The sequence below is a fragment of the Sinocyclocheilus grahami genome, unplaced genomic scaffold, assembly GCF_001515645.1.
Source record: "Sinocyclocheilus grahami isolate Dianchi unplaced genomic scaffold, SAMN03320097.WGS_v1.1 scaffold113.1, whole genome shotgun sequence".
NCBI lineage: Eukaryota > Metazoa > Chordata > Actinopteri > Cypriniformes > Cyprinidae > Sinocyclocheilus > Sinocyclocheilus grahami.
In genome coordinates, this window is record NW_015505292.1 from 273,730 (window position 1) to 299,618 (window position 25,889).

General features: G+C 36.0%; 1 protein-coding gene across 1 annotated transcript in view; it reads right to left on the reverse strand.

The window, feature by feature from the left end:
* Positions 1-2,199: 2,199 nt before the first annotated feature.
* LOC107589195 (spondin-1-like) overlaps positions 2,200-25,889 on the reverse strand; it is a 72,414-nt gene continuing 48,724 nt past the window's right edge. Inside the window, exons 7-15 of the mRNA XM_016277559.1 lie at positions 17,183-17,247; positions 13,282-13,483; positions 11,262-11,402; positions 10,070-10,145; positions 9,078-9,263; positions 6,003-6,173; positions 5,705-5,872; positions 3,372-3,536; positions 2,200-3,148 (exon numbers count right to left, since the gene is read on the reverse strand). Of these exons, the coding sequence (XP_016133045.1) occupies positions 2,847-3,148; positions 3,372-3,536; positions 5,705-5,872; positions 6,003-6,173; positions 9,078-9,263; positions 10,070-10,145; positions 11,262-11,402; positions 13,282-13,483; positions 17,183-17,247 (1,476 nt within the window). The 3' untranslated portion in view covers positions 2,200-2,846. The remainder of the gene's footprint in view (positions 3,149-3,371; positions 3,537-5,704; positions 5,873-6,002; positions 6,174-9,077; positions 9,264-10,069; positions 10,146-11,261; positions 11,403-13,281; positions 13,484-17,182; positions 17,248-25,889) is intronic.

Genomic DNA, 25,889 nt, shown 5'->3' on the forward strand with positions numbered 1-25,889 from the left:
CTGGATGCAACAAATGCTTAGTTTATAATGGGTTTTCATGTTTTTGTCTCGTGGCTCCGGCCGGACAGGGCATCACAGTATGGTTGGAGCGTAACATTTCCATCACACGCTTGAGGCATTCGGCCAATCACAACGCACTGGATAGCTGGCCAATCAGAGCACACCTCGCTTTTCAGACTGATGAGCTTTGTAAAAATCGAAGCGTTTCAGAAAGGCGGGGTATAGAGGAGAAACAATAATGTACAGTATGTGGAAAATAATGTTTTTTTTAACCTTAAACCACATAAACACATTTCATTACACCAAATAGCCTGGGCTACACAAAATAATGTTCTTTTTACCAACATCATATGACCCCTTTAATTTCAGTAATCAGTGCTAGCCGAGACATGATGTGTTCTAACAATAAATTGCTCCCATCATGTTTAGGAAGAGAGGAAAATCTCCCGTGTTTAGAGTATAAAGCCTCTGGGCCGTTTACCGCACACTTGTCAAGCTAAATCACCGTAGGAGTTTCATAAAAGGTTTAAAAGGCGCGGGGTGTAAAGTTCAAACCTAAATAAATGTACACCACTGCCGTGTGCTCGACGCTTGTGATTTTACCAAAGTGTAATAAGCTAAGGAAAAACAACCTAAATATGACACATCCTTGCCTCACAGAGCTATAAGACCATTTTTGGCAGCTTGCTAAAACCAGATCTAAACCAATTAAAAACACAGAATCAGATATTTATTAAAAACCTAAGCTAAGACAAAATATACAAAGAAAAAAATATGTATACACTGAAATATATTTTTGAACACAAAAAAAGACGCTATGACAGATTCAGTCGACATTCATTGTCAATTATGAAGAAAAAAATGAATGTGAATGACAGAATTTTTGCCTGACCTATTCCTTTAAGGTTTCATCCTGCTGCCACGTTTGTAGAGCAATTGAATTGTTATGCCACTTGGAATTTACGACATAATTATGTATCGTAACTTTAGTCTCTGTCTCCCCCTAGTGGTTATACAGAGAGACTGTCCTAGATCAGGAAAGAATACAAGGCAATACTGTTTAAAATAATGCTTTAAAAGATTGGATGTACTGATCGATTCACATGAGCAATACAGAAGATTTACAGGGAGCTTAGGAGAGCAATTTGATCAATAACAAAAATATTGGCTCTGTTCCAAAACAGTAAGCTGCCTTGTTGCTTATAAAGAGATTTTTGCCTTGTTAGGATGCATCTTAATTCTCATGGTAACTTATTAGTGATTGATTTGGGATGCTGTTCTAATATCACTCAAAACTTAGGGTCAGTAAGATTGAAAGATTTGAAAGAAATTAATATTTTTATTCTGCAAGGATACATTATATTGATCAAAAGTGACAGTAAAGACATTTATAATGTTGCAAAAGATTTATATTTAAAATAAATGTTCTTTTGAACTTTCTGTTCATCAAAGAATCCTGAAAAAATAGTTTCCACAAAAATATTAAGCAACACGACTTCAACATTGATAATAAGAAATGTCTCTTGAGCAGCAAATCAGTATATTAGAATGATTTCTGAAGGATCATGTGACACTGAAGACTGGGGTAATGATGCTGAAAATTCAGCTTCTCGATCACAGGAATAAATATAATTCTAAAAGATATTCAAATAGAAAGCAGTTATTTTAAATTGTAATAATATTTCCTTAAACTACAGTTTTTACTTGGTCTTGGTGTGCATAAGAGTAATCTTTCAAAAACGTTTAAAAATCAAATTGACCCCAAACTTTTGAACAGTAGTGTAGATGCCATGAGTTATGAGCCTAAAATGCATTAGTAACCCTAAAATGTACAGAACACACAAATATTGGGTAAATTAGTACATTTGTAATTACACAGAACTATTTTTATAAGTTTCAGACCTAATTACAATGCATTTTGGGATTGCCTCCATAAATGATACATGCGAATGCAAGCTTTAGAGTCTGATCACAAAGTATCTATCAAAGCAGATTCATTAGTTCTCTGCCTTTTAAGAGTGCACGTATGATGACTTGAAATACTTCCACTGTAGGCAGCTCACTAGGTTTTGGAACAAGCTAATTATCAGGATTTTTCAGGATCAATATACAAAGGAAAGTAATTTTATCCTTGATTTTATCCTTTGGAACTGATTGGACTGTGAACAAAATTGGCATTTTTTTCAATGCTTTTGCGTTCACTCACAAAACATTTTGTGTTCCCACAGAGAAAGAGTGCTTTTGCTCGAAAAAACTTTTGCGTTCCATAGAGAAACTTTGCTAAAGTATTGAAATACAGTTTTGCCAGCCACTTCGTATTATTTTCATCAACAAAAGCTAAATTTCCTGGGGGATCCCAAAAGTTTTGCAAATGAATGCAAAAGTATTAAAATACAATTTTTCCTTCCTCATTTTCCTCAATCTCATTTTTTTCCCATCACCATGTCCCTTTTGGAGCTCTGTACAGCTTACTCAAGTAATTATGTACAAGAGTGAAGCACTGTGCAGAAGTCTCTCGCGGGAACACACAGGTTTTACATGAGAATGCAAAATATTCTTAGGAGAATATTTTCACGAGACAATGCAAAAAGTTGTGAGTAAACAATGTTTTTTCTGTCCCATTGCATATTATTTTTCATCACCATGTCCCTTTAGGAGCTCTGTACCAAGGTGAAATCAGCCAAGAAAAGTTTGAAAAGTTATTATATACTGATGAAAGATTGCAAAGACTTCTTCGGAATAACTGTCTCAGATAAATCAAATTCAAATTCAAGTCAAATTCAGCTGCACAAACCATGAGCAATTAACATAAATCCTGCTTCCAGGAATGATCGGTTGACAGAGAGCTAAACTTGCAATAAGTAAATACTAAATAATTCTGGACCTGAGCTCTCCTCTGCCACAGACTCCCTGCTCGGTTTTGCTCTCCTCCTGTCTGAAGCTTCCTGTCTCTTCTTCTTGTCGCTGGTACGGGAACCTCTCATGCACTTGCGGATCTTGCATTTCTTCCTCTGGACCGTCTCGGGACAGGGCATGCCTCCAAACTGAGGCTCTAGCTTGACCATCCGTGACCGGATCATGTGACCCTTCCCACAAGACTTATTACACTCTGACCATTCCGACCACTCCGACAGCATGCAGTCCGTGGCTGGAGGAGGAATTAAAAAGGGAGCATTTCATCCATTTGTTTGTTTCTGTGCACATACTACAATTTGAGGACAATTTTGTGAACTAAATATCACAAAACCTCCCTTTATGGACGTCTTCAATTGGTAAATTGCATTAGGGTTAGTCTGTAGTAGTTATAATTAGCTTTACATGAAAACACAAAGTCTTTGGTATAAATAAAGGTGTGTGTGTGTGTTACTCACGGCATTCAGGAAGCATGCACTTTTCAACCTGCTCGAGTTCATCTGAACACAAGCTGGGCTCTACAGGCGTCTTCAGCATGCGCTGACGGGAACGCATGCCCACCCCGCAAGACACACTGCACTCTCCCCAGTCTGACCACGGAGACAGCATACACACCACCTCGTCTACACACATGAGTACACAAGTTATGAACAGTTACTACTGTTCATACACTCAAGGCATGCTAAATTAGAGGTGCACAGTATCTAGTGCATACTACATTTGTAATCTGCTTTAGATTTATATGGCATATACTTGCAATCCACATAATCTAGTGCATACTAGTTTTTTTGTAATTTTATGAAAGTACTAGTCATTTGATGAAGCACACTAAACAAAAATGTATGGTTATACATGAACTCTTAAAGATTTTCAAGCATAAATATAGGAATTCAAGGTAAAACTTTTGAATAGGGAACACTTATTCTCTATTAACTACTACTTTTCTCTCAATAATTCCTAATTTGCTGCTTATTAATAGTTAGTAAGGTAGTTATTAAGTTTAGGTATTGGGTAGGATTAGGGATGTAGAATAAGGTCATGTAGAATAAGGCATTAAAATGTGCTTAATTAGTACTAATAAATGGCCAATATTCTAGTAATTTGCATGCTAATAAGCAACTAGTTAAGAGACCCTAAAATAAAGTGTTACCCAATTCAATATTAAATATAAATTTGCAAGCTTAAAAAAGGTAACACTTTATTTTAAGGACCTATTCTCATTGTTATCTAGCATACATATTACTAGCATATTGGCTGTTTATTAGTGCTTATAAAGCACATATTAATGTCTTATTCTGCACGACCATTCCTTATTTTAGATCCCTTAATCCAACCGCATCCCTTAACTTAACAACTACATTACTAACTGCTAATAAGCAGCAAATTAGGAGTATTCTGAGGCAAAAGTCATAGTTAATAGTTAGTTAATAGTGAGACCTTACAATAAAGTGTGACAAAAAATATAAAATATACTTATAAATCTTTTATATTATAAAATAATACTTCTTGTGATGATGGTGTATGTTTATAAAATTTTTTTTAATTATATTAAGTATATTTTACAGAATATGTTTCAGATTTATACTGCATAGCCATTCAAATAAATTATATTTAAAATATTAATGTTATAAAACAAATAGAATTCGGACCAAAACTGCCATGATGCATACTTTCTCATCCACTGTAGATCAATCATCTTTAAATGATTTAAAAACGAATCTCTCATTATTATTACTTGACTTGTTGTTAAATTAGACAACATTATAATTAACATCAAATGTAATATTTAATGTGCAGATTGTATTAAAATACACAACATTTTGCTATGAAAAATAAAATACAAATAGAAAAATATAAATAATATAAATAAACAATCAAACAAACAAGCAAATGTTGTATTGGTAATAGAACATAAATGTGTGTTATAAATGTTGTATTGGTATTTATTTATTGCCCCAATTTAGAAGCAGTTCCTGAATATTTACATATTTAAATGTACTATTTCTTATATTTTGTGATTATGTATCATATTTCAATGGTTCAATCAGAAGCATGTTACTCATTAAAACTGAAATGGACAGCGTTTAAATACTACTTCTGTTTACAAATGTAAAAGCTGTTTAGCAGATAAATAAAGGTCATATTATGTGACTACACATTATTTTACAGAGCCTTTATGACCTGCTTCTGTATGTCTTGTCTTAAAAAAAATGATGGAGCCAAATTAAGTACAGATTTAGCAATGACTATCTACAAAATCCCAAGCGTGAACTTGATGCCTCAATTTAAATAAGACCTAATGAATAGCTGGTCCAGCCCTACCCGGGGCAAGTGACAAGCAGGTCTAATTAGAAATCGACTAGCAGCAATACTCATTAAAACTGAAATGGACAGCGTTTAAATACTACTTCTGTTTACAAATGTAAAAGCTGTTTAGCAGATAAATAAAGGTCATATTATGTGACTACCCGTTATTTTACAGAGCCTTTATGACCTGCTTCTGTATGTCTTGTCTTAAAAAAAATGATGGAGCCAAATTAAGTACAGATTTAGCAATGACTATCTACAAAATCCCAAGCCTGAACTTGATGCCTCAATTTAAATAAGACCTAATGAATAGCTGATCCAGCCCTACCCGGGGCAAGTGACAAGCAGGTCTAATTAGAAATCGACTAGCAGCACAGGAATTCTGGTAATGAATCAAGCCTGGTGAAGCAGGGCATCTTGCCTGGACCATGAGAGGGTGTTGGATTGAGTTGACTGAATTGACATTTCGTGGCTTCATACTTACTGCACTCAGGCATCATGCACTTCTCTGCCTCCACCAGCTGCGCTCGACAGGGCGAGCCATCTGAGGCCTCCATCTTCATCATGCGCTCTCTCTTCCTCATCCCCACTCCACAGCTCACGCTGCAGGGCTCCCACTCAGCCCACTCGGTCACCACACAGCTACTGGGTGCTGAAACACACATAAACATGTCTCTAACATTACTTGTGTAGACTTTAGGATAGTTATTTGACTAAATACTTGTACTGAATGTTCATCAAAATATGAACACAACATATATATATATATATATATAACTTACAACAGTCCTCGTTGACCACACACTTCTCTGTCTCCTCGGTTGGCAGCGTGCAGCTGGAGCCGTCCTCTGGGAACTGCTTGACATATCTCTCTCTGGACCTCATGCCCATTCCACACGAGGCGCTGCACGGAGACCAGCTGATCCACTCTGACATCATACAGGTGGACGCCTCTATGGAAGAGAACACAGTCATATGCTAATGAGGTACTGTATGTCCCAAATCTTTCCAAAAAGTTCACTCTGAGATCTGGTGATGAGTGAATAGATACATTTGACCACATTTATATTTCTCATAAAAAGCTTGATCCAAAGATTTATGCTTAAATGATTGAAATCTGAGCAAATTGTTATTTATTTAATTATTTTACAAAAATGTATTTGTAGTTTAATTGTTTTTAAATGTATGAGCAAACAGATGCCCAGTATACAAAGCTCAGTACTGTTTTAAAAGCATCTCATAATAATAATAATAATAATAATAATAATAACAATAACTTCAACAACATTGTTTAACATCAAAAGTAATATTTAATGCATACAATTTATTAATGATAATAATAATAATAATAATAATTAACTATATCACTTGCCAGAAAATTAGTTTACTGTGATTATTTTTATTAAATTACAATAAAATATAAGTTATTCCCTCTTGTAAGATATATGTAAGATATTCCCTCTTCGCCATATACAGCAATTCAGTGCAGTTACCTGCTCATATAATGATCCTCTTTCTTTATGTATGACAGACTGTAAGATTACAGCCCTACAGTTCATCTTTCATATCTTCCACCATTCTCCACTTATAAAGTGCTGACAGATGTGATCAAATTGACCGATCCAGCCATGCTTTATCTCACCTCAGCCGTTCCAATTATCTCTAAGGCAGAGCTTGTAAATAGATTTGTTATCAGACGGGATGGATGAACTTGGGGCGACTCTCCATAGATTTGCCTCCATTGTAGTACTGCAGACCCCATTTGGGACCAGCAGCAAGCACTACCTAATAAAGCAGAACTAAGTGAATCATTAATAAGAGCTGTAAATAAACATGGCCCCAGTGTTGGCCTGTCAGTGGGATGGTGGATTATCAATCAATGCAGGCCCTTAACGGCCCATCAATTAAAAACAAAAGAGAGTCTACGCGAAGCGATGCAGGTTCTATTAATCAATAGCGAGTGCTGGTGAGAAACAACCGCCTTCAACATCTTTAAAAGCCTCACATCAGAGCAGACAGAATGAAGACGTGATGTGGAAAAACAGACGGATCAGAGGATGGAGAGGTACAGATGAGGCAGATGGATGGGTCGATGCAGATATGCTGACAGACACAGGGAAAAAAAGAGAAAATGTCACCAGTCGCCAGGTGGAAAGAAAGACTGGTAGACAGACAGAAAATGTCACAGACGCTGTACAATTCGGTCTAAGAATCTTATAGTGATTATTTTTGCTGCACTATGTTAGAACAGCTCACATATTTGTTGCTTTGGTATCAAGATGAAAAGAAAAAGACAAAGTCAAACTAAAACAGCAAAAAATACAAACTAGCAAGTCATGCCTGTTGTCTCCTAGTTAAATTATGTTTTGCACAACAAAAAGTGCTGCTAATATAAAAAGTTACTCTTTAAGGGTATTCATGCTTCCTCACTTTAAAAGTACACAATTCAGACCTTTTTTAGGTGACCCAAATTGAATGCGCTAAAAAGCTTCTTCACATTGTACTTCAAAGTGGACTAAGACTTTTGGTCCATTTTAGTTGATCATTTTATAAATATTTTTTGTCCACATTATATTATTTCTACATATTACTGTAACATTACTGCTACTGTTAGATTAGAAAATGAAATGATTTAAATTATTCTAGAACTTCAATAGTTTTTATATAATAGTACATTATATTGTACCAAACACATTGGAATATTCTGAATATTTAGAACATATTGGAACATATTTTTATACAGTATAATGTATTTTATAGTATTTTATACAGCATATACTATTTCATATACTTAAAAAAAAAGAATCTTTAGAATATTTTAAAATATTCAAAAATTACAATATTTTATACAATAGTAAATCATATTATACCAAACACATTGGAATATTTTGAATATTTAGAACATTTTTCATATAACCTTAAATTAAAATATTTTATAATACACAATATTTTTATACAATAATATTTCACATACTATCAAAAAAATTATATTTAGAATATTTAAAAATATTGTAAAATTATTATTTTTTATTCAATAGTATATTATACTGAAAACACTGGAATATTTAGAAAATTTAGAGCATTTTAGAATATTTTTATACCATAAAATAGAATGTTCTTTAAACATTTAAATGCTGTGGGGGTTTTTTTGGTGAAAAAAAAAAAAACCTGTTTCTGCCACACTGGTGAATAAGGCCTATTTAGAACCCACAGCACATGGGCACTATATTTACTTAATCAAATTACAGCTTTTTGCGGCCACAGAAGGCCATACAGCCATTGTGATTTGAATTGGATTGTGCAGCCCTTACATGTGTGTCGATATACAGATCTAAGAAAAGACAGCCAAAAATTCAAAAGAGAAAACATTATTTGCAGTTTAACTTACCAAGATTTTATACTCTGACCCAAATGGCCAGCCAACCAAAGTGCAAATGTCTTATTGATTCTTTTAAACGATAAACCACAATATATAGTTTATGGTTATGGTTTATAGCGTCTACCTCTCCAACGAGGGAATCAATACCTTGGTCTGCTCGAGCAGATTGCAGGCATAAAACTCCACAGGAGCAGTTTGAGGTCGGATAAAGTTTTTGAAACCTTGAAAACACAGACCTTGCATTTCTCTACATTACTCACACTAACAAGACTATAAATTAATTACCTGCTCCACTCAGCACTTCATGCACGCTTTTCTGCACAACATTTTTATTCCTTCTTCTTCCATTTTTTCTTTCTTTCCCTTATTCTATGCACCTTCCTTCCTGGCATGCTCTGAGATAGTGATCCCTAAATCCGTCAGCCTCAAAGGGTTTTATATGTGCTGGAGAGCTGGAGACCAGCGTTATCTAGCTTACCCTCCTCGCTGCAGCCCGGCCCCATGCAGGGCTCAAAGTCTTGGGTATGCAGGCAGGGCATGCTGGGGTCCAGCTGCGCTTTTAGCATCCTCTGCCTCATCCGTCGACCCTTATCACAGGTGGAGGAGCTGCAGGCTGACCACGGAGACCAGTTTGAGTAGATGCACGTCTCTGGAGTGTTGTCTGCTGTGGAAATGAGTGAGTGGATTGACCATTAGAGGACATTGCACGGTTCATGGAAAGCAGCAGCACTTTTAAACCTTTTCTTAGAGGAATACTTCTCCCAAAAATGAGAATTTGCTGAAAATGTACTCACCATCAGGCCAGTCAAGATGTTGATGAGTTGAACAGAACAGAATCAGAACAGATTTGGAGAAATTTAGCATTACATCACTTACTTACCAATGGATCATTTGCAGTGAATGGGTGCCATCAGAACGAATCTGTTCTGATGAAGAAACAAACTCATCTACATCTTGGATGGCCTGAAGGTGAGTACATTTTAATAGGGACACCATAAACATTGACTTTTCTTTGTGTCTTTCTATCTTTCTGTCCTTGTTTTTATTCCTTTCTGTGGTTTGCTGGTGCTATCAAAACATTCCCTAACCAGCCTGACAGCAACATCAGTTGAGCTCGGAGCAGGACTAATAGCTGCTAGTAGCATAGAAATGACACTCTTTAGCTTTAAAAGTAGCAAAGCTTTTGCTCATTCCAGTCCTTGTCTTTCCACTCCTGAAACTCACAAGAAACTGGAGGGAAACCACAGGTAATTATCTGGCAGAGTGCATTAGCCAGCAAGCATAATTGAAGTGCACCATGGTAAAGCATATTGTTCTTCTTCATCTTCTTGTTGTTTGACTTTACCGTGACAGAAAGAACAGAGGTGTACTCTAAGATACCTGCTGGCCGCCTTGTTCATTAAACTGTCCGGTGGCTATGTTTTTAAATGAGGTGCTGCAAATTGGATAAGCTAGCGTAGCCATACGCACCTTCCTCCTTCTCCTCCTGAGCAATATCAGCAACGATATCGTCTATGGTGTCGGGCACGGTATTGCACTGCTCTCCCTGCAGATTGGAAGAACATGGATCAACATCACAGCGCCTGATAAGATCCACCATTTGCCATCTGATCACTATCACGCTAAGCCCCGCACGCAAAAAAATTATTCTCTGAGGGGAGATGATTGTAAAAGCCTAGAGATGAGATCCTTCCCAGCTGTGAGCAAGAGACGAAACATCTGGTGTGGAATATTCTGGTTCATGTCGATAAGTTCCAGAGTGGATTATTTTAGAACAGAATCCTCCAAACACTGTCATTTGAAGGATAACAGACGTGTTGCTGAGTTTTCATGTTTCACGACTGCTTGCTTTGACATATTTTTGTAAGCTAATGCTTCAGTTTGTTTAGCAAATGGACTTTTATGACTCAGCAATTCAGGGTCAGTAGCTATATTAAACAAAACAGCTGTTCATACTGAATGCTAAAAAAAAAAAACAGGAAATAAACAATAATAAATTCGCAAAAACACATGCTCAATGATATGGCCAATAACTGATAAGTGGCCAATATATGTTGTATTATTTTGTCTAAATAAATTAAAAACAAAACACCCAAAGTAAAATAAACAATTTTTAAAAATGAATTTAGACATCACAACATTATAATGTACAGTATTAAAATTGATATTACATTAAAGATTTGCTAATGATTACATTTGTTATTATTAATTATTATTACATCATTAGTGTTAAAGATGAAAGACTTTTTAACTTTAAATTATTATTAAATTACTAGTGTAAAATTTAAAGATAGTAACTTTTTAATTAAGTGAAATTTAGATGTTGGCAAATGTATTCTAAATTTAAAAATAGAGAGAAAAAGCTATATTTAAAATTAATTATTTTTATTTTAATATATTTTAAAAAATGTATTGTTTAAAATGGAAACAATGATACAATTTTTATGAATCTTTGATGAATATAAAGTTCAAAAGAACAGCATTTATTTTAAACATATACTTGTAACAGTATAAAAGTATGCTGCACAAAAGTATTAATTTCTTAAAATCGTACTGCCTTCAAACTTTGATCAAATGAATGTAATTTGATTCTTAGGACTTTTAGGACATATGTAAATACTATAATTATAAAAAAAAAATGTAAAACAGATTTTAAAATCACCTTTCTTGCGATTCTCTCCACTACTACTCGGGCAAGGGGTGTGATGGGGCCACCGGAAGGGTCATAAAAGGGGCTCTGTGGGTGATCCAAACTGGTGAGGGGTCGAATCCGCTCCTGGGGATTGCTGGGTTTATTGGGAGACTTGGATATACATAAGAAACGGGAGGGAGGGAAAGAGAAAAAGAGAGGTAGAGTATGTGACTTTTGGATGCCATCTGCCAGGGCCTCCCACCTTTCATCTCCATATGCATCATTCATTGACTGTGTTATATTCCCTTTATGAGAGATTTATGGCCTTGTTTCCTGCCTCTGCACTTTGAGTCACCTGACAGTTACTTGCATCCCACCACAACGCTTTCAGAGCAACGCTGCAAAACAAAGACTAACTGCTGCTCCAACTGTTCGGTTAAGCTGTGTAACAACTCAGGACTGTCTCGTACCAGCAGGGGGCAGCGTGTGAAGTCCTGGTTCCACTTAGCATTTAGGATGTGCAAAGTCTTAATACTGTTTGCTCTGAAAAGCTCTTGAGTAAATATGAAGCAACAGAGGACACAGTGAGGAAACTGGTTTATTTGCACTTGTTTTTCCTCTCTTTATTTATTTATCTAGTGCACACTTGGATTTTGTATATTCATAAGCGATTTTAAGTAAAATATTTAAATATGAGACAATGTGGAAGCACTATGAATTGAAAGTAGTTTTTACTTTGTTTATATAACAATTTAATTTCCACATAAAACCTTCAGGGCAAAACAAAATATTATTCCATTACATCGTAATGAAGATCAAATTTCATGGGTTTCAATGCCATTAAAGCTTTTGTTTAATTTGACATTATAACTTTCATTCTGTAAAAATGTCTCCATCCAAGCTCCTGTTTAAAGATAAATAATAAAGACACCCATTATGAGTATTTATTTATAAATCAAACCCATGCATCTTTGTTTAGTTGTATAGTAATTAAATCAATAAATCTCAACAAGTGAAATATCAACCACAAGTTAAACATTTATACATGTAAGTCCATAAAGTGTGGATAATTTTTTAAAATATTTAATATTATTATATTTAATAATAATAATAATAATAACAATAATAATAACCATTACCAGCATTTTTATGTATTTTTATTTAATAACAGTTTTATTATTACTGTTATTATTGAAAGGCTGAATATTGAATATTATTATTGTTGTTGTATTATAGATTTTTATCATATTTTTTTGTTATTTTATTTTTTAATTATTATTTTAACAACGACAACAATAATAATTACAATGAACAGTTGAATATTGATTATTATTTTTTATTTAATTATTTAATTATTGGTCATTTGCACTGAGGTCTGTGTTTGCATGAATCTGTTTTTTTCTGCAAGTAATGCAGGAGTGCAGTTGCATACATTAATATTGTGAGTGTAAATTTAAAATTCATTTTAATTATCTGCACAATTTGTGAAATCTATTATCTTATCTTCTTGGAACTGAATGCATTAACAAGTTTACTAAAAATATGATGTTAAACACGATCAAATATTTAGGAAAAATCATCTATTCATTGCACAAATTATAACAAAAATTCAATGTAAATAAGAAAAACAAAGCAATTGACTTGGTGTCTTGTCATACTGTTTACAGTTGGTACAATACCAGATCTCAGATTAACATACAGTAGAAGAGAAGAGTTCTGAAAACCTAGCTTCAGTGCATGCACAATGACCCACACTGCCTCATGCTACCCTACAGTATATGGACTCCATTCTTAAAGTTCTCACAGTATGTTCTAATGCAGGGGTGGCGAACTCCAGTCCTGGAGAGCTGCAGCCCTGTACAGTTCAGCTCCAACCCTAATTAAAACTCACCTGCCTGTAGCTTCCTAATAACCCTTCACACCTTGATTAGCTTGTTCAGGTGTGTTTGATTAGGGTTGAAGCAAAACTCTGCAGGTCTGCGGCTCTCCAGGACCGACGTTCGCCACCCCTGTTCTAATGTAACAATGTCATCAGTCTGTGAAAACTGACCTCATAAGTGACCCCGCTGTCAGTACCGGCATCCCACGGCACCAGATCCTTCACCAGTCTCTGGACCCAGCCGCAATCCCTGGTGCACAGGTCCTCCCCAGACAATCCCACGTTCCAGTCCGGACTGGGGCCCAACATAGTCAGGAAAGACATGAGATGATGGGCTCGATCCACCGAGAACTCCGCCGAGGGGGAGGAACGCCTGAGAGAAGACAACGGAAGAGCTGTAGTCATCCGAAAATAAAGTTGTTGTTTCAGAGGAAGGACTGTACACAAACATAATGACACTTACAGGAAGTCTGTGTCATGTATTATGCGCTAAGGCATAATTTGTAAGGATCCAGATGGTAATTAATCAAACTAATTGCCCTGATAACAAACCATCACCAAAGCAACTGTTGCCATTTGAGTGGAGAAGGCTGCACGTTTGAAGATTTTACTTGGATCTATTGATTAACACATATTAAATATTCATAATTAAACCAGCGCCTTATGACTCGCACAGCCCACACTTGAGAGCAGAAGAAAGAGGAAGAGAGAGAGCCATGCATTCCAGGCAAAGTGTGGGGCATAGCTAAAAAAATGATTAAAATAATAAATAAAATACAAAAACTAAAAATTTTTTTTTTAAATAATATAATATATTAAAGGTTTTAATAAAATAAAATAATTTTTGCTAAATAAAATAAGTTAAAAATAGTGTTGGATACAGTCAAGAAGATAAAGAAACTGAGGAGGGAAAGACCAAAATGCCTATACAAACTACTTTGCTAGCCTAATTTTATGTTAGACAATAGTTTATCAAACATATCTAATAAGTTTCACCACAAAAAAATGGCAATTTATGGCTCTAATGCTTTAAAAAAAATTACAGTGTGGGATACTACAGTGTGCCCTATTGGTGGAAAGTACCTTGTATGTTTGACGTATGGTTAGAAATAATTACCGTCTGCCATTGCCATTCCCTCTTCATGGGGTAAATTGGCTGTGGTAATCGACAGTCTGATGTTAAAATAGGTCAAGAGAATGTCCTGATGTATTGGAGCTGGAGGGAGGCCATTAACCTCAATCGCAAAAGCACCGCAGGGGAAATGCTACTCTCATCAAAAAACGGAAGCCTTCGCTAAACAAAACCACACATAAAATATTAACCGCCTCGTTAGTGAGCGGGAAGAAACATCTACATACCCAGCAGGTGCTGAAAGGGGTTTTCATGAATCAGGCCTTGTTCTTTTCCACTGAAAAAATATTCATCCAGGAGAAAGCAAGACTTTCTGGGTCTGTACAATTTTATTAAATTTTTTTTGATAGGCTGCATTTATTTGAAAAAAAAATACAGTAAAAACTGTAACATTTTAAAATGAGACATTTTGTTTGGCGCCAATGGCCTTGTGAGTTCAAGTCCTGGCTCGTGGACCTTTCCTGATCCCATCCCCCTCTCTCCCACTTCACTTCCTGTCCACCTACTGTCCTATCTAAATAAAGGCATAAAACTTGAAATATATCTTTAAATATATATAAATACATATTTTATATTTTACATATATTTTAAAATGTAATTTTCAGCATCATTACTTACTAATTTTTACTTACTAAATATGACTTAATTACTAGTCTTCAGTGTCACATGATCATTCAGACTTATTTTCGTTATGTACTGAAGCTTTGGAAACAAAACCAATGGTTCAAAAATATGAATATAAAAGTGAAGAGAGCAAAGCTACGCATTTTGCCGCCTTCTCCTGTGCCATCGTTACTAAGCAATGGGGTAAACAGCTGCTGGCTTGATAACGCAAATGAGCCGCGGTTCAGACCCAAATAAAATAATATGAGCGCAGTCCAGCGGGGGAAGGGGGAGCAGTCGAACTCGGGTTCGGACCAGGCAATCGAACCAAGTTTGAAAGCACCTTTAGTGCAGTGCACTGACATGTAGCGCTGTTGCGCTTTGGGCGTCCCGAGTTCAAGTCCTGGCTCGTGGACCTTTCCTGATCCCATCCCCCTCTCTCCCACTTCACTTCCTGTCCACCTACTGTCCTATCTAAATAAAGGCATAAAACTTTAAATATATAAATATATATTTTATATTTTACATATATTTTGAAATGTAATTTTCAGCATCATTACTCCAGTCTTCAGTGTGACATGATCATTCAGAAATCATTCTAATGTGCTTCTTTTCTTCTCAAGAAACATTTCTGATTATTATCAATATTGAACACTGGGATGTTTTGGTTTTTCAAAATCTCATGGTAACGTTTCATATAGGGATGCACGATATTGGATTTTTGCCGATATCCAATATGCCAATATTTTTCAAATAATTTCAGCCAATAGACAATGCCGATATCGATATATATTTCCTTTTGTTTTGAAACCGCACCAATTCTCTCCATTGACAGCAGATGAAACCTTAACATTTATTTGTGAATTTAACATTAATAGATGGTCTAAAGCAAAAGAGCTGTAAAAATTGTAAAAATCTTTTAGAGCTCCTTGTATTTATATTTTCATAATATATATTACATATTAATGAATTAATCTGTATATATTAAATTATTTAATTAACAAGTGTCATGTTTGTGATTTTTATTCATGTAAGCTATAGCTCCCTACCTTTAGGATGCTTTCACACTAGCACTTTTGGTGCGCACCTGGGTTCGATTGATGTCAGAGTTCGGTTCGTTTGGATGATGTGAACACTGTCTTCCGAACTCGGGTGCGCACCCCGAACCGTACCGGAGTCCTCTTAAAAGGGGTGGTCTGGGCTACGGTTCAAGTGAACTCTGGTACGGTTTACTGCTGATATGAACGCAATCGTACAAAATCGTGGAAGTGAACTGCTATTAATGATGTACTATTTTATAAAAATGTGTGTTTGTGTGTGTTTCACTCAATTTCCTGACAAGCGTGACTGACGCGCTGCAAGCAGAGAGCTGTATCTCATTTCTGTTTGCATTCAGCATTCTTTAGAGCATTTGCAGTACATTCGTAAGACAGACATAAGTGCCGTTATGTACTGAAGCTTTGGAAACAAAACCAATGGTTCAAAAACGGGCTCACCTTTAAATCAAAACAGACTTGTGATTTTATGGCATCAATTACTGCTTTACTTGTACAGAAAACAAGTATCTTAATGTTATTTGTGTATTTTACTTTTAATTTTATTACAAGTAGGCCTACAGCACCCCCTAGATAAATAAAAGGTCTTACTGAATGGACATTAGGACCCGGGGGTAGCTGTTGTTGCTGCTGCATCATTCAGACAAAAGTTTGTTTCAAAAATGACCACACTGCTGACATGATCTTATCACTATCACACGTGAGTTATTCGTCTTATTGGCTAGGCATATTGGCATAAACTTTTTCAAATCGGCTGATTCCGATAACGTTCCGATAATATCGTGCATCCCTAGTTTCATATATATGACACCATTAAGGACCTTTTGGATATGGAGATTCTTTGGTTCTTCGATGACATATTTCAAATATACAGTGGCCTCCATTAAATTTGGACACTTTAAGTCACACTTGGTGGGATATTTTGTCATATAGGCTAATGCAATGACATTCATTCATTTATTTTTGAGTGTGGCTAAAGTGTCAAAACACATTTTGAGGCTGTTCTCTAAATGTAAAAGTAGGGCTGTGCCAAAAATCGAATGCGAATTGCGTTCAGACGGAGCAGCATTTACTACACAGAGCCAATGAATCGCCTGCGATTTTGAACACGATTTTGTGTAGCTTGTCAGTGAACTACGGCTCTGTGTAGTAAATGCTGCTCCATCTGAACGCACGTGCTGGAGATTTACTACTAATCACAGGAGCGGCTTTACTGACGAGATGTGCATGAAAATTGCATGTAAAAGCCCTATGTAAAAGTACAAAAGTGATGGAAACTTACACATTAAGAGGCTGCCAGGCGGGCCACTGGGCTTTGGTTTTGATAACCGTCATAACATCATCACCCTGAGAGAGACAGACAGAGAGAAACAGACAGAAAAAGGAGAAAGTGAATTTTTATTGCATCCTATATATAGAACGTCAAGTGTGCTAAAACAAAACAGAAAGGATTTTGTGTTCAACTTTCTTCAATTTGTCTATCTTTCCAGCACTACAAAAAGAAAAGTTTCTTTTCTATCCTTTATTTCTCTCCCTAAACCTCTGAAAATATTATATTCATGACAACACTTGAGGATGTGTGCTTAAGATTTCTGTTATTTTTTGGTGAATTGATCCATTTGTTGTTGCTGTTATGTGATACCTGGACCCAAGGGAAAAGACACCACACTTTTTAACAATACTTTATTGAGAACCACAAGAAACAGCTACAATAAAACCACATTAGTAAGGAACAGTCAAAGACAGGCACAAAGAAAGTAAGAGAGTGTGATTAAGACAAAAGCAACCGTCAGGCACAGAAAGAGTAAGAAAGGCAATCCCTGTACATATTCACAAGGGGATGCTGGGAGCTTGTGTGGCTGCGATTGCGAAAATAAAAGCTCAAAGAAGTGTCTGACGATCTGTTCCAACATTCAGACAGGATCCTGAAGGTTCACGTTACCGTTGACAGTTTCAGGTGTAATACTGAAGCATAATGGAGCTTGTGCCATAGCCGTTCATTATGAAGACCTCTTTCTGATAATGCACTGCACACTGAGACAGCATTTCGTTTCAATTTAAACAGAACCATATTTCAGTAAGTTTTCCTGTTTGTCCCAAAGTAGACCAGTATGATCATAGGCATCTTATGTTTTAGTTTTTTTTGTTATTTCAGAGGGATTCATTTGTTGCCTTAGGTGATGAAAAATGATCAAGAATGCAAATAATTTCCCCTTACATTGTGAATTCTTGCTCACAGTAGATGATATGAAAGAATGTTTTTGCCATTTTATTGATTCTGAATATAGGGTGCTAACTGAAAATAGTAGTAATATAGGGTGCTGAATATAGGTGCTAATATGAAAATTTACATTTATACATTTGGCAGACACTTTTTTTTCCCAAAGTGACTTGTACTGCATTCAATGTATGCATTTTATGTCATGCACTCCTTGGCGTTGTTGCTTTTTAGATTCAAACCCTCATCTCCCACATGAGCACCACAAGCACTAACCACTGGTAATAGACCTACACAAAACCCTTTTGACAAAAGTCAGATTGCACTACAGTCTTGTGCCAGTGTTGTTAACGTTAACTAAAACTATAACTTTAGAACAAAATTGTTATTCATTTCAAAATAAAGTGAAAATAAAACAAATATTGGATGAAAAACTTAAACTTAAAAATAAAGTTGTTGCCTTGGCAAATAACTTCGGTAAATACGTTTAACCTGCAGTACTAAAATTATTTAAAAAACTAAAATATATTAAAGCTAAATATAAATATTGGTAAAAAATAAAAATAAAAAAAATTACAAAAGCACATAAAATTACTAAAATGTAAACTAAGATTAAAATGAAAAGATGACAAAAATAAAAAGCTAACTCAAAATATTAAAATATTAAATACTATAAAAAATACTATAAATAATACAAAAATATTATTATTAAAAATACTACATTACCTTGTTTAGGCTGATTTTTCAAATAAAAAATTATAATAAATAAATTATATAATATAAGAAATTATATAATTTTAATTCATTGTGAACATATAATATTGATAATAAAGAACACAAATGCTTTCAGTACAAATACTTTACTGTGTTTTTCCCCTCAAATTATCCTTCCCTTCCTGACAATCTGACATAAGAGCTTTTGTAAGGACATCTGTAATGATGGGCCACTTTGCACCAAATAATGTTCAGCATACAGATTCAGCTTTGGTCAGGAGTGTCAAAAGGCACTGAAAACGGCCTGTCAAATGTCTTTGAGATCCCTGACTTAACCTAAGTCTACAAGCAGCAAGGGAACCGTCATTACAAATGTACTCACAAAAACTCTCCCATCAGATCAATGAATGAGAGACTACTGAAAAATTAACATGCGGTTGGCAAACGCTCTTTTGATGCAGAGCAGAGTGAGAAAAGTATCTACACTCACAGTTTGCTGCCCAACATCAACCAGACATACAAAGTGAGTTTGTACATTCCTAATGGCCTGCATGAATTACATTAATGCAAAGACGACCAATACAAAAGCATTGCTTAATGCTTGCTGGATCAATTCATGCAGATTTAGTTTGGGAGTTTAAAAACTGCCATCAGTTTAGGTCAAGTGCACTGAAGTAAATTTGCTGTTTATACTCAGAAATAGCACACACAGGCCACACCGGTCAACAAAGACATATTGTTGTGCATTCAACTTCTATATTTATCGACACACTAACTAGTTCCCACTTTGCAACAGAAATTCAATAATAGCTGCTACCAAACAAAGAATTGTGGAAGAAGTAAGATTGTGATAAGACTTGGTTCTGGCGTTGTTGGCATTTTTTGTGAGAAATACACAGCTGCCTCGGAGTAATTAAGCAATTAATCTGCTAATTGGCCAAATTGATGAATATGTTTCAAAGAGGCAGATGGTGCCGCACATGCTTGAGGATATTAATTTATGGTCCACCACTCTGGAAGTTGGGTCCTCGCATTCGAACCAGAAAGAAATATACTGCCTGAAATGGGCCAAATGGACTTCACTTCTGCTTATTCTGAGGATTTATCAAGTGTACTTAGGTTGACAACAAGGGACCGAAATCTCAAAGTAAATCACCAAACTGCTGAACCAAGAAGCAAACCAGTCCAGTGCTCGGAACATGAACATCGATTGTGGTGCAAAATAATAATAATACATCAGTGCCAAACCGTAGGCCAGAAGTTCTTCTGAGGCTTTTTGACCTCCTTGAGGGTTTTTAAGGAGGGATGTACCTGAGAAGCTTCAAGAAAACAGAAAGACATTTTGTTCTTGGCTGACTGGCGATTTTAGACCTTTGAGAGAGTCTGCAGCTCCCTAAAGGATCCTGTAAAGAACATGTCTGTCTCCAGTTCAACTTTTATCACCTTGAGGCCTATGCACTTTTGGTTTTGTTTTGGTGTTTTGGTCACAAACTGGTTCTCAATTCTTTGCCACTCGCTCGTATTTCACATACAGGTCACACGCATTCGCCTGGTGTTTTGTTTTGTGAATGCAGATATCCTGGGTATCGCGGTAAGAATGCTAATGAAAGTATTCATTTACAGTGTTTAAAAGGACAGTTAATCCAAAACGCGGTCATTTACTCACCCTCATGGCCTTCCAAAACTCTATGACTTCTGTGAAAAGAAGATATTTTGAAGAACTGTAACTGCTTTTGTCCATACAGAGAAAGTGAATGGGGTCCAAAACAACACAAGACAATTTTATAAATATCTTTTGTGATCCACAAAAGCAAGCCAGTCATATAGGTTTGGATTGACAAAAGGGTGAGTTATTTTAAATTTTTTTGGTCAATTACATAGACTGTATAAAAACATGGACGTAGTGTCCGTGACGTCACCCGTAGGTTCCTGAAGAGGTTTTTGAAGCTCAAAAGTGGGCAGAGCCGGCCGTCGCCATCTTGGCAGCGCGTCACCGCGCGTCACTCCCGGATAATCGAAAATGGGCAAAAAGGTGGGAGCTGGTTGCTGAAACCACGCCCACCTAGCTCGACGGTGGTGACAGCAGCGGCAATCCACCTGTCACTCAAGTAGCCACGCCCTTAAATATGCTGAAATTTAAGTCTTAATATAATTTAAACGGATGACTTATAAAAGAATTCACCCCCCTCACAGTTGTCATGAAGGGCAAAATTAGCTATATAAACCAAAATCATTTTTTGAACCAGGCTGTAAACATGTTTTTTTCTGCTGTAAAGTTGGGCATTTTAACATGGGGAGTCTATGGGATTGACTCCCTTTTGCAGCCAGCCTCTAGCGGCCAGTTGATGAATTACAGTTTAAGTCACTTCCTTGTTGGCTTCACGAGAGCGAGCGGGAGGTTGCCGCTTGGTCAATTACTGCGTTAAATTCTTTTACACTATTCACCTGTGGTTGTTACCTTAGATTTCTCAGGATGTCGTATAAGAAGGACAACTGTTGACTTTCACTTGCACACAGTGAATTTGCTTGTGGGCCATCCTTGCTGTGCAGCAAATGAGAACTGTGTCACTTCGGGTCCCTGGCTGCTGTTTCTGAAAACGGGTTTTACACTTCACAGACCGTCGCCCCAAACTGACCCAGACCAAATCGCCGGAGGGATGGAGCGAGACAGAAGAGGAGAGGAACAAAGGATGAGAGGTAGAGGAGTGTGACTGCGGAAAAGCTAAAGGTTCTCAGAGGGTTCTTGGAGAAATGCCTCGGGGAAGGTCATATACACCTTTCCATTTCTGCAGGCTTCAAAAGAGTCTCATTTAAGCACATGGGCTGACTGACAAGGCATGCAGCTCACATATTACCACGGCTGCTGCAGAATGACCGTCAATGGAGAAAGATGCATTTTGCCCCAAAATGGTGTAGTTATGGCATCTGGGTCAATGTTAAATAAGATAAAGAAAAGGAAAAAATAAGCGTAAACCCGATGTGCCAAGTTCTTAGAAATATACTCTTTGCATTCAAGTTAGTTTCATTTGTAGTGAAAAACTAAAATTTTCTACAAAAGTTTACATTTAATAATCTAAAAATATCAAGGTGTAACTATCCAGTAAAAAAAACAAAAATCAAATAAAATTATGATTTTTGCATGTTTACTTTTTCAATGTAGATTTTTTTTTACACAAATATTACAAGTTACCAACTCATACAGTAAATTTCATCACTTTTTTTTTTTTACAGGGGGTTGTTATATTTTATATTTATTATTTTGTTTTGGAATTTGAAATAATAAAAATCATGCCAATCTCATTAAGGTTTGCCTTTTATGAATTTCCATTCTCTAATGAGGCTTTTTCTTCATTAGCTATAGTATCAGGAATTTGTATCACCTTAAAATTTTGACTTTATGGCAAAATATTACAATTAATTTTAAATTCAGAAATTAAAATCATGTTCATCATGTAAGATGTGTATTCAAGTCATTTTATGTATGAATTACATTTCTTTCTTGTATGAAGCCACTTGTATTGCCTTACTGTAAAATGTAGACTTTATGCTCCCAGAAAATCATATTCATCATTAAAGATATATATTCAAGTCCTTTTATGTATGAATTGCATTTTTTTTCTTTATCATTGCATCAGGACAGTTGTATCACCCAAACATTTTGATATTTATAGGAGGAATAACTTTCATAATTTAAAGGGGTCCTATTATGCTCTTTTACAAAGTCTTGATTTTGTTTTGGGGGTGTACTAGAACATGCTCTCATGCTTGGTGGTTCGAAAAACGCATTTTTTTCACATAATTCACATTATTAAAATTCCTTTCTCCCCAGCCTGGCGCAAACGGATCGCTTAGTTCTGGCTTTGATGAAGGTCTGCCTTCCGAAAAACAAAATGTGTTGTGATTGGTTAGCTGTCCCAGTGCGTTGTGATTGGCGAACAGCTTAGACAGTGTTTCAGTACTGCCACGCTCCTTGCTCCGTCTTTCAACAAAAACATTTGGGCGAATCCGGCACTGTACTCCCTCGTGTTGTGGAAGCTGTCCTCAGTAAAATGCGCAGCACACAATAGTAAATTGGGGTTACAATGCTCAGGAACAGAGTTAAAAAATAAATTGCAACCACTGTTTCATGACATCATCCGCTTTCGGAAGCCCAAACAAAGACTTTTGGGCATGGGGGTGAAAAAACCCCCAGCGTTTCAGGCGGTCGCACACCGGACGAGAAGCGGAGCATTGCGCTGCGCCACGTCTTTAAAATGTAAATACTTTATTTTCTATGAGTGTAGGCACACCGGCGGTGCCGTTCGGCGTCTGTCCGCGGCGCCCAGCTACGTCGTGTTATACTTGTTTTAGACATGCCGAAAAAAGAATTGTTCTAGACATGCCGAAAATTTGACGCTACAGCACAGCAGCTCTTCTTCTTCGTTTTCTCTGATGCACTAACTCTGCAGCAGCACTTCTTCTTCATCGTCTCGTCTGATGCACTCACTCAACCAAGCGTTCTAACCACAACCTCGCCCCTCCCCACCCCTCAACCATGTGAATTTCTGTAGGCGGGAATTATTTGTAATGATATTCCAATGAGCCGCTTTGTGATATCACAAAGCCTGGAAACCAAACGCTGTAGTCCAAACGAGCCGTTCGTTGTGGTTCTTGAAAAGGGATTTTTAAAAAACGAAATATCTCCCTTTGGAGTGGGCTTTGAGATTTGTAACTTTCTAAATCTTTTTTATACCCAAACATACACACTACACACTGACTAAAATTTAAAAAGTGAAAAAGCATAATAGGACCCCTTTAAAATCTATATATGTTTAAAATTCATTATATGTGTATATAAGTCATTTTATGTATGAATTGAATTTTTTTTAATCATAGGTACACAACAGATTAGCCCAAAATTTTGACTTTATGCCTTCTAAAAATATCAAAATTATTTGAATCAATTAAAAACATGTTCATTATGGAAGTTGTGTATGCTTTGAAAACAAATATAAGAGTAATATGTGACCTGAAGGACATCACTGGACCCTTGCTTATTTTATGCCAAAAATCATTATATTTTTTATTTATTTACATATTATAGGATATTAAATAAAGATCATGTTCCATGAAGCTATTTTGTACATTTCCTACTGCAAATATACTTAATTTATGATTAGTAATATGCATTGCTAAGAACTTCATTTGGACAATTTTAAAGGCGATTTTCTCAATATTTAGATTTTTTTGCACCCTCAGATTCCAGATTTTCAAATAGTTGTATCTCTGCCAAATACTGTCATATCCGAACAAACCATTCATCAATGGAAAGCTTATTTATTCAGCTTTCAGATGATGTATAAATCTTATGACTGGTTTTGTGGTCCAGGGTCACATATCATTAACCAACCTACCAGCATGGACTAACCGGACCATTAAGCATGCAGCCAAACCTTGACCTCTTCTCTACTACACACACACACAGAGAACTGAGAGTAGATAGAGAGTGGCAATGAAAAATATTGAGTTTTCTGGAAGTGCCACTCATTTGGCAAACAGCAATTACCAGCCGTCCAGAACCTGGCAAGCATGTACTGAAGATCTCCTCTGAATCACTGTTTTCAATCTACACCGCTTCTTTCAGAGTCATTGCTACTTATCACCCAATAACCTCCTTTCAGAATAATCCTTCAACAGTCCTAGTACATTCCTGGCCCAGTCCTGGCCCTTTTGTGTTGCCTTTAGTTCTGAATCATCGGTAATCTTGACCTTGTCCGGACCATTGTAGCCTGTGCTGCCCATGACCGCAGTTCCCACAGGATGTGTCCATCAGCTGCTGGCGAAACGAGCGCGGTGCGGTGGAAGTAATTGAGATGTGCTCAGAGAGGTGTCAGTCACAGCTAACAACTCAGAGTCACACTTCCAAGGCTTTTGCACAATTTATTTTCACATCATCTAAAATCTGATGTTTTCAGCCTTAAAGACGTTTTGTAAAGAGGTTTTTTATAAAACACACATGATATAAATTAATAAAAAAGAATTGTCCAATCATGCTCAAAAGCCAATGTGACCATTTTAACAACGAACAATTTTAGCCTATTTTGTAGAAGCGCACATGGGAAATATAGGTTTGAATTTTAGCCTTTTTTTGTTATAAAGACTCATTCACACCAAGAATGATAACTATAATAAAGATAATTATATTAGCATTCACACCAACAGATGATGATATTCTGTTTATTATAAGTTCGTGCTGCAGTTCTGTCATCTGCTGCTTTAAATATTTGAACTCTTTAATGGATTCTGTTTGCCTGTGAATGTTTTTATCATTTATCACCAGCAAAAAATCATTCTGAAAGTGATTCCAATAATATTGTTCCCGTGTTGTTATCATAATAGTTTTGGTGTGGACTTCACTATTTTATTAGAATTAGAATGATTATTAAAATTTTGTATTTATCGTTATACAGTAGTTATTGTACTTGATGTGAACTGGCCAGAGGAATTAAACATTTAAAAAATACTCTAATTAATAACATTAGCAAGGTACTAATACAAGCTGAAACTAATAGACAACCTTAAAGTATTTGGTCAGCCCCATAACTTCCTTTAGAAACAAAATACTTTATTTAATTGGAAGCTGTCTGGGTTACAGTTTTATATATATTTTTATAAAAAACATATTTTCATACAGTTTGGCACTGTTAAAATGTATAAATCATTTTTTGCTGTCTTTCAGGCACACATTATTTTTAATTGGCCATGCTCAGTAAGAAGTCTCTGTAAATCTCTATAGGCTATTGTTCACTAATTCACAATCTTCAGTATGGATCTGCTGAAAGATGCGTGATTTCACAATAGCACAAGTAGTCCACCGTTCTTTCAAGTCCATTACACAAAGGCTCACTTAATCAGCAACAGATCTGGAATTGTTTAAAAGCAGAGAAAAGTTGAATGAGAATGCTATTCTCGTTAACTTTGCTGGTTAATGACTTATGCGACTTTCAAAATGGAGATAAGGATAAATCGATAGCACAGAGTCGCACTGTAAGAAACACTAAAAATAAAGACAGAGTCA